The following is an 18,890-nucleotide window of genomic DNA, read 5'->3' as shown; positions in this document are numbered from 1 at the left end:
GCCTGGGGCCAAAACGGGATGAGGTTACTCCTCCAGTACAGCAAAAGTACTTAGAGTAAACATTTCTCAACTGTGGCCTCTCTCTTCTGCCTATATTATCTAGGAACCTCAAACAGATATTGTTGTGATTAAGAACATGGGCTTGGGGTCAGATTTAGGCTCATTTTTTTTTCTTTATCTGAATGGCCTTAAACAAGTTACTGCCTTCTCAGAGCCCTCATTTCAGCAGTTATAGGACTGTGTTGATAACAGCCATTCTCATAGCTGGAGAAATAAACATGCAGAATGCTGCCACAGTGCTGGGCACACAGAAGGTGGCAACACATGGCCAGGACTGCATTTTGGAACGTTGTGTAATCATCTGGGGGTCTCATGGATGACATTTTGTTAATTTCAGGGAAAAAAGAAAAAAGCTCAAGAACAATAGACTCCTTTGGGCTTCTTTTATGCTCCTCTGTCTTTGAGACACTTATTTGTTCCTGACAGGTCAATGGTCATTTGGATAATGGGTTTGGATTTTGGCTGAGCAGTTAAGTCATTTTTGCTGTTTCTTATTTTTAGCTGTCTGCCCTTTTACACACTATTCTCCTAAAATATCACCCTGGGATCTACACTGTTGGGTAAGAAAGAGATTTTTATGATCTGCTAAGTACTCTCCCTTTCCAAATTTCCTTGCGCCTCTCCCACTCCCCTAACCATATACAAATATAGATCTACTAACCTACTCCCTTTTGCCCATCTGGGAGGCATCTAGGTTACTCCAGCAGATCATGCCTACACCTCTGCCCGGCTAACCCTGAGGATGGTTAAGGAATGCAATTCCTGGATCAATCAGAATCTTACCTGCACGGTCTGTCGGTCAGGAATGCCACTGTATACAGAAATCTGGGGTCCCGGGGGGCGTCCACTGCCACCACTGCTGCTATTGTTGCAGCCACTGCTGCTACTGGCCCCGCTGGTACTATTGGTGACACTGGCACTGCTAGATGTGTGCGGGACTGGCAGCTCATTCTCCATGGCCTACAGAGTGGCACAGTCAGGGCACACAGACAGCAGAAGAGCAGGCAGACACTAGGAGGGAAGAGGCAGTAGTAAAATATCTAACAAATGCTTTCAGAGAATGTGCATGCAGTTGGCCCTCCATGGTTATGCATCCTTGAGTTCAACCAGCTTTGAATACCTTTTTTTTCTTGTTATTTTTTCCCCTAAATAATATAGTAGAACAATTATTTACATAGAATTTTCATTGTATTAAGTAGTACAGATAATCTAGAGATGACTTAAAGTATCTGGGAGGATGTGGGTAAGATATATACAAATACTATCCATTTTACATAAGAGGCTTGAGTTTCTGCACATTTTGGTGACTATGAGGGGTCCTGGGACAAATCTGCTACTGATACCAAGGTTTGACTACATGCACATCACCTTTCCAAACAGCCTGCCATGGAGCCACTTGTAAACCAATGTTTTGAGACACACTTGTCACCAAAAGCACAGGGCCATGCTTGGTTCATTAGTCGAGATTTGAAATTAGGTCAGACTGATGTTAAAGTCTATGACAAGTTTCTTCTGCCAGAGGAGGTAAAACTAGTGCAGAGGAGGTGGATTTCTGCATGTTCTCCTGGCAGTTATCTTAGGGATCATCTTCCACCCTGTCAACCTCTTCTTTTTGGGATGGAGAAACTGAACATCAGCATGCTTATTACGTACACAGCCAGACGGTGAAAGAAATAGGATTAAAAATTTGGAGAGAACAGAATAAGAGAAAGAGGCGAATAAGGAGGTAATAAAATAAACTGAAAGGCTGGTGATATAGCTCAGGGGTAGAGCATGCGTGAAGCTCTACAATCAAAATAGTCATTAATGTCCTGTTGGAATCTCCCTAGTGCTGCTCAATTTGGGGGTTGACATTCATCAGGCTGTTTTCTTCAGACTAGGGTGGGTTTCACTGTGGGTTTTAAAAATATGGGTGAAGGCTGAAAGGCAGGACTCTTATCTACGTGGCAGGCAGCAAGTTGCTTTTGGCTTCCAAGGTTGTGAACCCGTCTGCAAACCATGCTCCTGACCTGGGCCTTTCAGTAGAGGTTTTCCCTAGCATTTCCATGTCTACTCTTACTGCACAGGGCAAGGCCCTTGTCCATGAATTCCCTTTGCCTTGAACTGCACTGGCTACTCACTTGTTAAGGATGTTTATGACGATAGTGATGACAGGGGAATCAATGCACAGCAAAGTCAACAAGGATTTCCTGTCCTCTGCTTTGTGGAAATCCACCTTATCTACATTCTAGGGGGGGAAGACTAGGCTGGGTGGAGAATGACAACAGGGTTAATTCATGACCTTGCAGAAACTGAAAAACTAGTTGTCAAGAGGGGGCTCAACTGAGATTTTAAGATCACTGAGCAAGAAATCAGTAAACAACAGTTCTGTCCAGACATGGAATACCCCTTTGAATCCCAAGGTCCTTTCTCAGTTCAAGGCCTCACTTCCTTTCCCCAAATGTTGACCTGCATTGGGTTTCAGTTCCTGCTTCTCATCCCACCCTAGGAAATCTCAACTAAAGTACTTGTAGGAAATACATGGGAAAACAGGGCAACAGCCACAGCAAATCAAGATGATAGGCTGTCCAGGCCTGGGATCAAGCCGCAGCTCCTTTTTGTTTCTTCTGCAGCAGTTAGGGACACTATCGTGGACAGTGTGTACTCAATCCTCGTTGAAAAACAAGACAGCATCCTACAGAGAGCAAGGCATTCCTTTATAGAAAAAGTGCACAGGTAAGGACAGCCTCTGCTCCCCTGTAGGGTGAGACTTACCTAGCAACTTGGGGCCTCAGGCACACAGCACTTCCTGGACTCCCTGACCATGTGTCCTTCCTGCTGTGGCCAGCACGCCTCTCCCTTCTCTCTTCTCTCCTCTTGTTCTTGGCTCCGTCTGTCTGGTTTTTGCTCCCTTGGCCCCTGGGGCTGCCCCTGTCCCTACCCTTTCACACCCTCCCTTTCCCCGTTGGCCTTGGTGGCTATCTCCTTGCTGGTCCTCCCAAGTGTGCCTCACCTCACTGTGCTTTTGCTCCCAAGAGCCTGCTCTCCTCCTCACTCTCCTTCCTTCCCTTGCCCACTTGCCCTCCTGATTGGTCTGGCCTGGTCACTCTTCCCCTTCATTCACTGATGAGCTCTCTCTCCTAATCTTCATTTCTTCACTCTCTTTGGCCCCTTGCCCTCGACAGCCTGCCTTTAGTCCTCTCTGTGATGGGCTCCCATGCTGCTCAGCTCCAGTTCTCTCTCCTCTTGAGGATCTCTGCCACCCGCTGATCAAACACACGCTGTCTCTCCCTTTCAGGCACACATATACCCTTAATCCTTAGACAGTGCATGCTCACAATGTGTCTCATCCCTCAGCCCTTTCTGTCCTAGCTCATGCTCTTGGTAGCTACAGCTGTCTCCTAATCGCTCACAAACAGGGAAAAAGAAGGAAGGCACTGACTCTGATGGGAAGATCGGGAGATTAACCATTTTTAAGCATGCTGTTTGGTAACATTAACTCACAATGTCGTGTGACCATCACCTCTGTCTATTTCCTAAGCTTTTTCATTACCCAAAACAGAAACTTTATAACTATTAAGCAATAAATAAGGCCCCATGGCCCTCCTCCCCTGACTGGGCCCTGGTAACCTCAAATCTACTTTCTGAGTTTGCTTACTCTGTCTCATGGAAGTGGAACCACACCATATCTTCCTTTCATGTCTGGCTTATGCACTTAGTACAATGTTTTCAAGGTTCATTCATGCTGTAGCATATATCAGAATTTCATTTGTTTCACGTGTGTGTGTGTGTGTGTGTGTGTGTGTGTGTGTATGTCTGCACACCACATTTTGTCTATTCATCTATCGTTGATGGCCACTGATTTTTATCTCTTGACTACTGCTACTGTGAATAACATTGCAATGAACATCGGCATACAAGTGTCTATTGGAGTCCTTGCCTTCAATTTTTTGAGTATATAAGTAGCAGTGAAATTGCTGGACCATATGACATTTTGTGTTTGGACATTTGAGTATCCAGTTGTCCCTGCTCCAGCTGTTGAGTTACCACTGCAAGTTTTGGGGTCCACGTGGTTCCCCTGGTAAGCTGCTCAGTGTGTGTAAAGTCCCCAAGTCTACTCTGCCTGTCTTTCTCACCTCATCTCTCACCACTTTTCCATACCACACACCCACTGGGCTCAGAATGATTCTAAATTACTATTTGCCACCTCTTTTACTGCTGTGGGCTACCCATGCTGCTCCCTTCCTCTGAAATGCCTTCCCTCCACCTTTCATTTAACCAGCTCCTTAGATCTTCAATAGTTTGAGTCTCTGCCATGGAACAGGCACTGACTATAACAACCTCTAGCTGTTCTGCTTTTGGTCTGAATTTTTCCTTTAAGCCATCCAGTGGAGAGCTGCTTCCACAATACCTTGTGCTTACCTCACTTACAGCACTCACAAGTGTAGAATTACATGAAAGTGATTTGATTGGGGTGGGTCTTCCCCACTGGACTCTGAACTCCTGGAGAACAGGGCTCATGTCATGTTTTCCCATGCACATCTAGGATTTCAGTCCATAAATGTTTGTTTAGCAATACATGATGAGTGCCACATTCTAACCTACTGCTCATTTGAAAGTTTAGTTTAATTTCCACCTGACCTACAGAACTCTTCCCAGCTAGTTTAAAAACATGAATTATCTTTTAATTACTACACCTTCCATCAATAGTGATTAAAATTTATTAAGCACTTATCATTTGTCAAGCATAGCAGATGCTTTATATAGATTCATGACTTCCATTATGGGGTAGCTATTAATACCCAAATTTTGTCAGTAGGAAACTTATCTAAATAATTTATCTAAGGTCATCAAAGAACTGGGATTCAGACCCATGTGTGACTCCAAAGCCAGTGCTCTTCCCCTACATACTCTGCAACTCCCCATAATCTCACCTTGAACTAGTACTTCAGTGACATTAAACAAAGTCTGTGTGAGAGCATACTAGATTTTTAGAGTTTGAAAGGAACTGAGATTACTAAATTTAATCCCCTAATTACTAATTATTAATTACTAATTAATGTCCATAAAATATTTTTATATTCACAAAATAAACTCTCTATATGTATAAAGGATAATACACATGTGTACCTATTAACCAACTTAAGAAAATGAACATTACCATAACCTAATTTTTCCTATGCAAAAACTGAGGCCTAGGGTTTAGAGAGTAAGTGCCTTACTCAAGGTGACCTGGCTCTTTTTACTTTCCTCTGGCACCATGGAAAGCACCCCCAGAAAGCCTGTTGGCCTCATGGTGGTGGGATCAGAAGGCTGAAGTTTGCCCCGAAGAGAATCCAGGAAGAAAGTTGCCGTATATCGGGTTTTCATTGGTCTCTTAGTGGGAGGGAACTTGAATTAATCAGGAAGTGTGGGTCACTATATTGGCTTTTGAGCCTTTTCTTCTGTAGTTCCACTCTTTGCACCATAGCTGTCACATTTGCCCACTCCTATCTTCCTTCTGCTTCAAAGTTCTGGGCTGGTGGCGAGTGAGGGCTACGGAGACATCTCGCTAAGTCTCACCCTCTGGTATTCCACAGTAGAAAACTGGAATCCTTAAACATTCCTAGTATTTACTGTTTAAACATTTACCCACTCATATTCAATTTCCTTTTAATTTCTACTCTTATTTCTTCCGACAAATGCCTTATTTCTTCCCCTAGGCCACCCAGCCCTGTGGAATCCCAGTGTGAACCACAGCCAAATCTCTCTAATGGCTAACATCCAGCATGAGAAGTCTATTTTTCTCCGGGTTCCAACTCACTGTGTGGTTTTGTGTGAGCCTGTGCTCTCTAGAGCCGGGACTCCTATTTCCGTTGATTCTCCCCTCCCAACCTCAAGGGACCACTTTGAATGATGTGTTGACTGTAACTGGCTTAGATGGTGATCTTATTACAGGTCTCTGCCGCCCACAGGGCTTGAGACCAGCAGCTGGAGAAATGCTGATGGTTCTGCCCTCCCAGGAGCCGCCAAGTCTAGGAAACACTAGGCCTTTGTCCCCAGGGTCAGGGAAATCCATTTGCTGTGGATTACAGCTGTGACAGCTTTCCAGGGACAAGAGGAGAAAGACACTGAAAATGGAGCTCTCAAACTTAGTCTAAAGCCCTGGGGTAAAGCAGGGTGAGGTTTTCCTAATGGAATCAGAGCTTGACAGGAAATGAGAGGTCTAGTCAATTCTATAATGGCTGCTGTTGGTATTATCATGCCTGTTCCGCTTACATGAGCAGAGTCTGAGCAGGGGGAAGAGATTCTTCTTTGATTGCCCATATCTCTGAGGCATAAGGCAACAAGAGAAGAAGGCTCAATTTTCTAAACTTACTGGCCTGGAGGAGACCTCTTTATACTTTCAAGTTGTTGCATGAACATAGGACCCTGATTCACACCCATGGAACTGTCCTCGGACAGCAGGCTGGAGTGATTGAAATACTGGCACAGTCCAAATGCACTCTTCCTAGTTGTCTGTGTTACCACCCTTAGTGTCTCTAGAAAGTGGAGTAAATAAATGAAGGTCAACAAGACAGATGTAAAAGATGCGAAGTTAGACCCAATCATATAGTCCTAGCAATAGAAATTAAACCGAATGGTTTCACTGTGGAACATAACACCATAAATTTAAACAAATAATCTTTATCTGAAACCTTACTATTTTCTTCACAATTTATAAAAGGAAGATTTTTACCAAATATTTATATTATAAGTCAGTACTGGTTGGTTGAAGAATATGAGAAAAAAGGATTTGATCTTTTTGGAAGGGACACATAGTTTGAGGCATGCTCTGCACATGCTGAGTATCTGGGGACTGAGCAGGAGGGTGAGTTTGTCTAGACTGGGACAGCTCTAGTTTCATTGCTCTAAGGCACAGAGTACACATCTATAGGCTCTTAATCCAGCATGAATGGTGTCTTTATAAGAGAAGTCATGTGAAGAGACGTCACACATAGGGAGAATCTGGCTGAGTGAAGCTGGAGGCAGACCAGAATGATGCTGCCACAAACTGAGGAATGTTTAAAGCCACCAGAAGCTAGAAGGCGGCAAGAAAGCATTTCAGAGGGAGTGTGGCCCTGCAGATACCTTAATTTCAGACTCTAGTCTCCAAAGCAGTGAATTGCAATTACTTGAAGCCACCAGTTTTTGGTACTTTGTTATGGGTAACCCTAGCAAACACTAAATCATATTGCCTAATATTGAAGCCAACTAGCTCAGAAACTGGTATAAAAGAATACAAATGAAATTGGTATAAAGGATGAAAAACCGCCTTGTCTTCACAACAGTTTTGCATACTTCAAGGCAGAAGTTCTCAAAATATGGTCCTTGGCAACTCTTCAAAAATGCCACTTTTGGGGTCACATGTGGCATACATGCCTGTAATCCCAGCTACTTGAGAGGCTGAGGCAGGAGGGTTGCAAGTTTGAGGAGGATTATATGTTTGAGGGTAGCCTGGGCAGATTAGCAAGACTCTGTCTCAAAATAAAATAAAAAGGGCTGGAGATGTAGCTCAGCAGTAGAGCACTAGCCTAGCATGTACGAGGCCTTGAGTTCCATGCCCAGTACTGCAAAGAAAAAATAAATGCCAATTTTTGGGTCCCATTTTAGACTTACCAAATCAGAACTCCTGGGAATGTCACTCAGCAACCTGTATCTTCATGAACACTCTTGAGGAATTCCGATGCACATAAAGTCTACAGTTATACCTTGTACAAGATAAAAGATGAGGTGCTGGGGCTATAGCTCAGTGGTAGGGTGCTTGCCTCACACTGTGAGGCAAGCTCAGTGGCAGGGTGCTTGCCTCACACTGTGAGGCACTGGGTTCAATCCTCAGCACCACATAAAAATAACTAAAGATATATTGTCCATCTACAACTAAAAAAATACTTAAAAAATGAGTAGTTGCCTTTATGATATAAATGATCATTATAAAGTTCCTAAAGGAGGAGGAAGAAAATGGACAGTGGTGGAATTGGGGACAGTTACCAAACAGCTTGCTCACTGCTGAAGATCCCCAAATACCTGCCGTGGAAAGGGGAGATGCGGCTGGCAGTGCTTCCTTCCAACTGCACCTACTGCTTGCCCACAGGCCGCAGTTCCAGAACCAGTCACACTTTGTCTCATGACTCTGCCTGGACCCTTCCCTCTACTTGGCCACTCCTGTGTCCTCTTCCCATTTCCCTGGCCAGAACCCAGTCATCCTGTGCCATTCAGCTTGAATGTCTGCTCCTCCTAGAGGCTTCTCTTTGTACTGGGTTTGGTACCTTCTTCTGATCTTTGATAATGTGTCAGGATGGCTGATTTTCTTCAGCAGGCCTTGACTATTATTTTTAGATTCCGAATGCTTAACATAGTGTCTGGCCAGCAGCAGTGAATGCTGTTAAGTGAGGAATGAATAAAGCTGGAAACTCTGCTGATAGATCTTTCCTCCTGATGAGGAAGTACCCAAGTAGATACTGAAGTACCTCATGAACACGAGACATTGAGAAGGTACCTTTGAAACTCTCAATAGCCATTAACACTTTTATTCAGATTTGTTGGTCCGGACTACTATTTAGAATAGTAGAGCCCGGCACATTTTGGCTTGGAAAAGGAATAAGAGGGAAAGTTAAAGGAAGGTGGTGTTGAAGTGATGTGAATCTGTCACTGCAAAAGGCAGGTGTGGGAGATCCTGGTCAGGAATAATGGGTTCTAGACCAGCTCTATCACTCAACGTATTAACACAGGCAGAGACGGCAATCTTCTCACTTCTGCCTCTCAGAGCTTTTGCAAAAATGAATCAGAATAGATACATATAAGAAAGCACTTTGGAAACAAAAATTACACAAACGCAAAATGTCAAGAGAGAGTTCAGAAAAAAAGGAAGAGAAATTAAGTACTATACAAATGAACAAACGTCACTAGGGCCTAGAATATACCAAAGCAACCCCGGCCAAGTTACTTAGCTCTTTATGCCTCATTTTCCTTTTATGCAAAAAAGACAGAAGAATAATAGTACAGATTTCATTGGTTTGTTTTAAAGAATGGGGGAAACAATGAATTAAAAACACCTAGCATAACTCAGGCATAGACTGGTAGGTAGGTTAGGGTAGAAGATGTTTTTTCCCCTAGAGAAAAACTATAATTTCCTTCAATAGCCTCAAATTAGAAAAAAATCTTTCTTGTTTCTAATAATGAAGTAAATTCTTTTTATATGATCTAGTCAGTTCTTTCTTATTTAGTCTTAGTAGAGCTATACTTTTGGGAGATTTATATACAGAAATCTTGATAGCCAGGGCTACAAAAAGACTGTTTTAAAGTCTCTCCATGCTAGATCTCTGTCTGTCTCTCTCTCTTACACACACACACACACACACCCCACATCTACCATTTCTAGAGCTTGCCATTTTCTGTCACCCCAACTCATCCTTGAACTAGTCTGATGTCAGTGCAACCCATGGTAGGCTGGTCTTTCTATCACTGCTACTTAGTAACAAGCAGCGTAATTAAGCAGGCCAGGGATTATAGGAAACAGTGAGCAGCCTTTTTCTCTCTGCTTCCTCCTGTTGCACTGTCCCCTGGGCTGTGGTGATAGCTTCCCTCTAGGCATCGGTTGATGTTTTGCAGCCTAAGGACTTTGCTGACTTACTGAGGCAAGCATCAAAAGTGCATCTGAAGCTGGACATGGTGCACACGACTATAATCCCTGTAACTGGGTGAGGGGGTGGGCAAGGCAGGAGGATTGCAAATTTAAGGCCAGTCTCAACAATTTAGTGAGACCCTCAGCAACTTAGCAAAACCCTGTCTCACACTTAAAAAATAAGTAAGTAGAAAGGACTGAGGATGTAGCTCAGTACCCCTGGGTCCATTCCCAGTACCAAAAACCAAAAAACCAAAACCAAAACAAAAAAAACCCTCAAAAAAAAAAAAAAAAAAAAAAAACAAGACCAACAAACAACACGCCCCCCCAAAAAACAACAACAACAACAACAACAAAAAACCAAAGTGCCTCTGAGAAGCAGGTATCATGTTGGAGTGCCCTAACAGGCTCCCACAGAGCTTTTTCCAAGGGCATAGCCTAAGTGTTTCCCTTTACATCCTCTTTGCGGAGATTAAAGGAACAGATTTTGAACACTTTGACATATTTTAAACAGACAAATTGCCAGGGACAGGTGGGGCATCTCTTGTCATAATACTTTCATTTGGTATGTAAATGATCTTTTATCCATTAGGAAGCCAGCATCCTTGGAACTGATACTGGTAAATAATCATAATTCTTGGCACTTACTGTGGGCTTGTTAGGGAAAATGATCTCATCTCACAATCCCTATATTGAGCTCTGATACAGGGATTATTTCCTCATTTTTTTCCACAAGAAAACTGAAGTTCATAGAGGGTCTATTACTATCAGAGGACACAGAGCTGGCAAATAGCAGGCACAGGATTCAAAGCCAGGGTTGTACATCCATACACAAGAGGCAAAACTGCTTATGCTCACTCCAGTCTAGCTGCTTGGAGTTAATCCATTATTATGAACTGAACCTGGCCCCAGGGTCTTCTGTCTAGTAGACTGTCTCACAAGTCATCCAAAGCTGTAGAGTCAGTCCAAGCAAATCTGTCAACCACAGCTCACACAGGTGCTGCCACCAAGAATCACTACTGGCGTAGTAACTGGAGCAAGTCCAACATCCACAGACCTTTCCTGTTCATAAGTATTTTCACATATGTTATCTATACATAAGACTGGTTGTGTTATCACTGTTTACAAAATCACTTGCAGTCATTTAATTGTAAAGTAACACAAAACGATGACAACTGCCCCAAAGTGCTTTGCAAGGAAGGATAGAGGAATGTCTTTCCTGAATGCTGGGCACAGGGCTGGGCAGCATGACTTATAAGACAGAGGAAGAGCAGCATCACAGGGAATGCTGTTTTGATTTCTGCCTCCATCCTAGCTGGGGGACCTTACAGGTTACTTAACCTCCATGAACTCAGTTTCTCAGCTTCCTCATGTGTTTAACAGATCAATTATCAAGAATTATTGGGGTTATAGCTCAGTGGTAGAGCACTTGCCTAGCAAATGTGAGGCACTGGGTTTGATTCTCAGCATCATATAAAAAATACATAAAATATAAAAAATATATGTGTGTGTATATGTGTGTGTGTGTGTGTGTGTGTGTGTGTGTGTGTGTGTGTATGAAAAGAGTTTTGGGAAAAGTAAGAAAGAAAACAGAGGCAAACACTCAATACCATGTTTTGCACCATGTGCTGGTTTGGTTAAAACTATCCCTGCCCCATGCCCCCCCAGGTCTATGTCATCCTTTTAGTTTTGCTTTAGAGCAGTAATTACAGATGAGAAAACAGGTTCTGAGAATTAAAGTAACTTGCCCAAGACCATCAAGCTACTAAGCAGTATAAACCAAAACAGCCTGAATCTAGAGCTCATGTTCAAATTGTAATAAGGGAGTGCCTTGAGTGCAAAGGGAAGGCCCCAACATGGGGGCCTAAGCCTTGATGTGATTGAATATGCTCTGAGTCCTGGCTTGGATGTGAGTGTTCCACTAGAGGCCAAAAAATTCTGTTCTTAAATCCTAGGAATTTTCTTGTCTTCCTAAGAAAAGAAAAAAGAGAAAAAAAAAAAAACTCACCTCCAAGTGAAACTGGGAGAAGTGATAACCCCGAATAGACAGAAGCCAGGCTGTGTGCATGTGTGTGTGTGTGTGTGTGTGTGTGTGTGTGTGTGTGTAAGAGGTGGTCATACAACATGTGCACTCATGTACACATGCGTGTTGTGAAGGGAAGGGATAAAGCAAGAAGCCAGAAGCTGGTTAGTGACAGCTATTACTAGATAACATTCCTCCTGTGACTCCTGGCTGTGCAGTAAGGGTTCTTATAAATCTGGAGAGTCGGCGAACGCTCAGTAAGCATTCTTCTTGGGACTATTTTTCATGCAGTGATTGGTTTATCAGGTGTTTGGATTAATGTCAACACTGCTGCACATTATGCTGCTGACAGGCATATGACTTGGAGTTTAGGCTTTCTTTCTTCACTCCCTTCTTCCATCCTCTTTGGGGAAGGTCTTTGTGTAAGGCCCTCTCTATTTTGGCCTAACCCACCATTTAGAGAACTCAGCCATTCCTAAGGGGTTTTCTCCTGCTCTGCTTCTGCTCTAGCATCCTGTCTGGGCCACTGTTTCAAAGCTCTGGAATCACAAAGCAATTGCAGAGTCCCTCAGGCTCAGCTCTGGGGCCTCCTCATACTCATTTGACCCAAATAATAGCCTCTAATTGTGATTAACATTCCTTTCTAGCAGGGACATACTGCATACCTGTGGTCAGCCGATGATCTCCCGTGGCCACCAGAATGTCCTATTTCATTTCATACTTACAAGTTTGCTTTCTTCTTAGCATACGTGCTGGCTTTTAGTTCTTGTATTTCTTTCTTTCTTTCTTTTCTTTTTTTTTTTTTTTTTGGTACAGGGGATTGAATTCAGGGGCACTCAACCACTGAGCCACATCCCCAGCCCTATTTTGTATTTTATTTAGAGACAGGGTCTCACTGAGTTGCTCAGTGCCTTACTCTTGCTGAGGCTGGCTTTGAACTTGAGATCCTCCTGCCTCAGGCTCCCAAGCCACTGGGATTACAGGTGTGCGCCACTACAGCCGGCTCAAATGAACTCCTTTTGCTCACAAAATGGTGTCTTAAAAAAACTTCATAAATCTTTATCCTTTAGCTTCTCGTATTTCTAACCTATTCTCTTACTATTTTCAGGGGAAAACTATCTAAATGGGTAGATTCCCTTCAACACTCTACCCTTTCCTTTCAGGTATAATTCTACCCTACTTCCTACCTCATACTTACAAAGCTTAGGTAGCTAATTTTGATAATTACCATAGGCAGAATGAGGACCACAGGGTAGAAATTATAAGGAGAGAGATTTCACTGTAATAGAAAAAAGAACTTCCTACCAATTAGGCTGTTAAGAGGTGGACTAGGGCTGCTTCCTGAGGACATGAGCTTCTGTTTGGGGAGATGTCCACCCAAGCTGGGTATCCTCAAGGCAAGTGTAATCCTCAAGGCTACTAGCACTGGTAGTGTATTATTCCATGAAAACCTTTTACTGAACATCAGAAATCCACTTGAAGATTTTCCATTTCTTATTTTTAACTTTCATTTATGAACTAATCTTTTTTTTAAATGCTAATCTTTTTTTTTGAGATGCAATGCAACTCCTAATTGGCTTTCATCATTTTAGATACTAAGGAAAAGAGTAAATACCATAAGTCTGAACTTCTTGATTTTTTTTTTTATCTGCTTAAGTCATTGTTCCTATTTCATGGATGGGCAGCTACAAAGTGGCTAAGTAGGAAAGTTGATCTCTTTTGGGTTCCCAGAATACTTGGTGGTTGACAACCATCCAGTTAGTGCACCCAACCACCACTAGCTCATCCATTCTTTCTATATTTATTGAACAGCTATTATGTGCTCAGAACTGAATGGAATACAGAAGTGATTCAGATATTAACTCTGTCCTTAAGGAGTTAACAGTGTAAGAGGAGAAATAAGTACATAACATCTATAAAAAGAGTTAGAAAGCCTTTTTTTTTTTTCTGTAAAGGTACAGACAGTATATAACTTAGGCTTTACAGACAGCTTAGAGTCTCTATTGCATATTCTTTGACCCCCCTCAATCTAAAAATGTAAATACTGCTTTTAGCTTGAGGGCTTTACATAAACAGTTGTGAGTTAGGTTTGGCCCGCCTGTGAATCCTAGTTTGCCTACCCTGGAAATGTGATAAAGGGTAAAATGACAACCTTCAGATGAATCAGTTAAAGTTTTACTTGGGGTGGGACTTGTGAGATGGATTTGATTGGGACTTTAGGAAGGGGTACTAAGTGGAAGAGGATCATTCTCAATATACATTGTCCCCTGTTTTCAAGGAACAGAGATTTTACAGTGGTCAATATCACCTGATAATTTATTTAAAATGCAGTTTTCAGGTTCACAGTGGTTCTCAAACTTTAACGTACACCAGAATTACTTGGAGGGTTGTTAAATGGTTGCTTGAATTCCACCCTCAAACTTCTGATGCTGCTGGTCCAGTGATTACACTTTGAAATTCTGTCTTGGAGAATGCTGGGGAAGAAGAGTAGAACAGAGATTGTTTTCTGAATTGATGTATGAGAAAGCTGGGATGAAGAATTGAGAACTGAGAGGTAACAAAAGTCACTGTTGGAGACAGAGATCCTTCACAGAGTACCAGGTTCATTCCATTAGTATCTGTACTCTGAAAGGGGCAATGAGCCCCTGTGAGTTAGGGATGGCTTTTTCCCTCTGGGGCAGGAGCTCTGAGTCTTGTTAATCTTACCCACTGGCAATAGCCAGTGTTTACTGGGGCAGGGGTGTGGTTGGGAGGATCTTCTTATCTTCTGAGTCTGGATTTTTGGAATGCATTCTGTCTTGCTTCTGATGTATTTGTACATTTTTACCACTCCTACAAAATGGTCCTCTCTGCATTATGTCTGGGACTATATCCTGTGATTAGGCAAAATATGGTAGTGCTTCTAGTTTAGTATTTAAATTGAATGGCTTCTAAAAACTCAGATGTGGAGCTCAAAAGGCTGAGCTGAGGATGTAGGAAGAAGGGAAAGATAAGCCAGAAAAAGTACACAGCAGAATCTCAGGAGGCTCTGGGCAGCCAGACACAGGAGGAGTCATTAATCTGGCAGACAATGAATGGCAAAAGGCAATTAGCTTGCCTGGGGTTGTAGCAAGCCAATAAAGTATGCAGTGTGGCAAGTGAGGGTCTAGTTTAAGGGCAGGGTCATTGCTAGGGAACTGAACAGGAGGATAAGACAAGGGAGGTTAGAGGTGGGAAAGCCACCTGGGGCAAACATGAAGGGAAAGGACAGTGCTCAGGGTCTTCGTGGATATTCACTACCCAGTGGAGCATCCAGGTAGGGCTGTGCTCTTGCTAGGACTCTATGCGCTGTTAACCCTGGACACAATCTTAATAATGAACCAGGGCCTTTGATTATGTGTGCACGTGCACACACAGTCACACACAGACACATTCACATACTAATGTCTTTTCACCTACCTGCTAAGTGTAACCAGGCAGAGGGTAGGATGAGAGAGCCTGGCCAAATGACTGGAGGACCACATGCCTCAACGCAGGAGGAGCTACAGCAGACAGTTCTAAACTTCAGTTTACGGGGCTCCCTTCCACATTTTATAGCATGCTTGCTTTTTCTGCCACATGCCTCATTCACATGCACTTTCTCACGTTCTGTTCCTTGCTGGCGCTCTGCAGCCATGCGAATGGATTCTTACCTGCCAATACACATTCCTCACACACCTTCAGTTATTCGCCTTCACTCAGTCTTCCCCACATACCAAACACTGCCTTTTGCTTCTAAAAATCAATTCAAATGTCAAAGTTGCTTCCATAGCTTCTGTTCCTGCTGTCTGCAGGGCCCTGCCAGCTTTGTCATTTGTACAAAAATAAATAAATAAATAAAAGGAAAATGTACCAATATTGGCTTGACTGAGTAAATAGCCCAACCCAAAGCAGATTGTCCTACCGTGGGATGCAGGTTTGTGGCTGTGGTGTCCCCGCCTTCAAGACCATCCCATTTATCTCTCTTTGTTCCACTCCCTCTCTCTTCCTGCACAACGCTGCAATCACACACATACTCTGGGTTGGAAAAAAAGAGGACAGCCTAATTTCCTGATGATTATGTTGTTACCTAGCAACAGCCAATCAGGGGCTGGGCTTTTTGTCTGCAGTATTTCATGCAAATAGTTTGGAGAAATTGCAGGGTAACACAGGCTGCTTAGTCTGTCTTCTCAGGGGACACATTACAGAACACAACCAACCCAAAAGGGGACTATTGAAGCCAGACACATGCTTCAGAGAACAGACCATCTGATCTCATTCCCTTCTCTCTCCGCTTGGTACCCTCTTACAAAGCATGAGGGTTCCATAGAGATCCTAGAGAGGCCCAAAACTTGAAGAGAGCTCACCAGCAGCCACCTTTACCTTAGACCTATGTACTGATAGCCCCAGCCCAGAGCAGCCTCTGATAGTCTGAAAGCTCTTCTACTTTCCCAGGAAGGCAAAGAATGTTACCTGCTCTATAGCTGTCTGTAGAGGACAGGAAGGAAAATCCTCCTCAGCCTTCCTGTTTAGAAAGAAGCTAAAGCCTGGCACTTCATCTGTACCCATGCTGGCCTATCTCACCTAATATGAAAAACCCACTATTTGCAACTCCATTCTTCCTGCTGTTAATAGGCAAATCCTCATTTAAATAGTTGAAGGATGAGAGACCATATCACATACAAGATCCCTTTAAGAGACTTCTTTTCTTCCAACAAGTACTGAGTGTTTGATATAAAACACTGTCAGGAGCCATACACACCAACTCTCTGTAAGGTTCAGGGACCTGTTCAATCAGATCTGGATGGTGCCATCTAAAGTGGATTCAGAAGAGTTTCCATGTCTGTCTCCTCAGGGGGAGTGTGACTTCAGACAGTAGGGATCAAATCTGAATAGGTCTGTTCCTTTGCTGTTGTTGACTCAAAGCTCAGCAATCCGGAGCCAGCGAAGGCATGGATAAACTAGAACCTCTGCTATTGGATCACTCCCCACTGTTCTCTTAATACTGACTCTAACCGGCAGTCCTATAAAGGTTTATGTGGGTACACAGGGACAGTGAATAGGGAGATCAGCCCAAGTCGCTATCAGGAAATCCCCATCCTATTGAGTTACATATATGTAAGACAAGAGGTAATTATGCGTCAGTCATTAGAAGAAGGTAGTGACAGCTCTTCAACCTCTGACATCTACAGCCTCACCATCCACAGCCATTTTATGGAACTAAAGAAAAGAACTGTCAATCTGCCTTTGTTCAGAAAGGCAGAGTTGAGGAATCCAACTGGTTTGGAGGGGTTAGATAACTCTACTCCCACCCTGCTGAAAATTCTCTGAGTCAGGCACTTTTATCCTCATAGCCTTGGAACACACGGGAGAAGCCCTACATTCAGTAACTTTCCCAAAGTTGAACAGTCACCAAGTGGCAAAGCGGGATTAAAAAGTGGGTCTTTTGACTCTAAATTCTGCAGCATGGTGTCCAAATAATCTTAGAACACCCCAAGACTTTGTAACAGTAAAAGTAAAGGAAAAAAGGGAATAGCAAAAAAAAAGTCTACTTTTCAAAAGTAAAAAAAGAAAATCAACTTTTCACATTTATTATAAGTAACTGAAGGTATTTCATCTGGGGCTGAATGTTAAGCCTTCAGTGACTCCCCTCCAGATGGACGTTAGACCCACCAAGATGTGTGTAAGACACCCGTGCCTGCTCCTCACCGATTAATTAATTAGTTAATCATTTTTTGAGGGAAGGGCAGCTTTATTTTTAAAGCTTCCCACAAATAGCACAATCACTTCAGAAAATGACTGCACAACAATTTTTTTTTAATTTTTAAAATTTTTAGTAGGCATATAATAATTATACATATTTATGGAGTACAGGGTGATATTTTGATACACATATATAATGCAAAATGATCAAATCAAGGTAATTAGCACATCAATCACCTTAAACACTTATCATTTCTTTGTGTCAGAACATTCAAAATTCTGTCTTCTAGTTATTTTGAAATATACAATAAATTATTGTTAACTATAGTCACCCTACTGTGCTACAGAATACTAGCAGTTAATCCTCTAACTGTATTTTTGGACTCATTAAACCATACTTCTCCCTCTCTCTTTACTATCCTCTGGTGAACACTATTCTACTCTCCACTCTAAGAGATATACTCAATTTCATATAAAAATTAAACATTAACTCAATCTGTAACCCTGAAATTTCAACCCTAGGAATTTACTCAAGTAAAATGAAAATACATTTCAATGAAAAGCCTTGTATAGATATATTCATAGCCATTTTATTCATAATAACCCCCAAACTGTGATATACCCATACAAGGAAATACTACTCATCAAAAAACAAAGGAATAAACTATTGATATATACAACAATATTAATGAATCTAAAAAATACTATGCTGAATGAAAGAAGCCTTATGTATATTCAGGGCAATATTAGGGTTGTTTTAGATACAAAAATACAGTTAGATAAGAGGATTAACTGCTAGTATTCTATAACACAGTAGGATGATTATAGTTAACAATAGTTCATTGTATACTTTTAAATAGCTAGGAGAGAGAATTTTAAATGTTCTAACAAAGAAATGATGAATGTTTAAGATGATGGATTGCTATATAGAATTTTATGTTGCATTTATATGATTTTCTAAGAATAGGAAAAATAAATAATTAATTTATTAAAAAATTAATCTGTGATAGAAAAAAATGAGAGAAGTGGTTGCCTCTGAAAATAGGAGGAAGGGGCAGGGAGTGGGAGGGAAGAGGCATGAGGGAACTTCTGATGACCAAGACCTAGCGATTTGTTTGGTATCAGTGTATGCAGCTGTCAAAACTTACAGAATGGTATTTTTTAGATTTGTATATTTCACTGTACATAAATTTTACCTTAAAAATGAATTTCAAACTCTAGCTAATGATGTACAGGTTGAAGCTTTTAGGGGTGAAGGATACTGATGCCTGCAACTTTGAAATATATTTTGCAAAAAGATGAACTGATGGATAGCAGGAGGGATAGCTGGATATATATATGATAAGCAAGTCTGGTAAAATATCAGTTGTAGAATCTAGATAGAATACACTTGGCATTGTGTAAATGTTACAACTTTATATTTAAGCATTTTCATTAAAATTTTTAGGAAAATCTCCTCAGATGATTCTAACAAGCAGATATTGG

The 18,890-nt window shown here is 42.0% G+C and overlaps 1 protein-coding gene across 7 annotated transcripts in view; it reads right to left on the bottom strand.

The window, feature by feature from the left end:
- Positions 1 to 18,890, bottom strand: part of PHC2 (polyhomeotic homolog 2) — a 105,113-nt gene that overhangs the window by 51,199 nt on the left and 35,024 nt on the right. For all 7 annotated transcript variants that reach the window (XM_081305089.1, XM_081305087.1, XM_081305093.1 and 4 more), the window contains one exon: positions 844 to 1,071. In XM_081305089.1, coding sequence (XP_081161215.1) covers positions 844 to 1,017 — 174 coding nt within the window. In that variant the 5' untranslated portion in view covers positions 1,018 to 1,071. The remainder of the gene's footprint in view (positions 1 to 843; positions 1,072 to 18,890) is intronic.

This window comes from Spermophilus citellus (assembly GCF_964194105.1).
Source record: "Spermophilus citellus genome assembly, chromosome: 9".
Classification (NCBI taxonomy): domain Eukaryota; kingdom Metazoa; phylum Chordata; class Mammalia; order Rodentia; family Sciuridae; genus Spermophilus; species Spermophilus citellus.
This window is presented reverse-complemented; position numbering and strand designations above follow the sequence as displayed.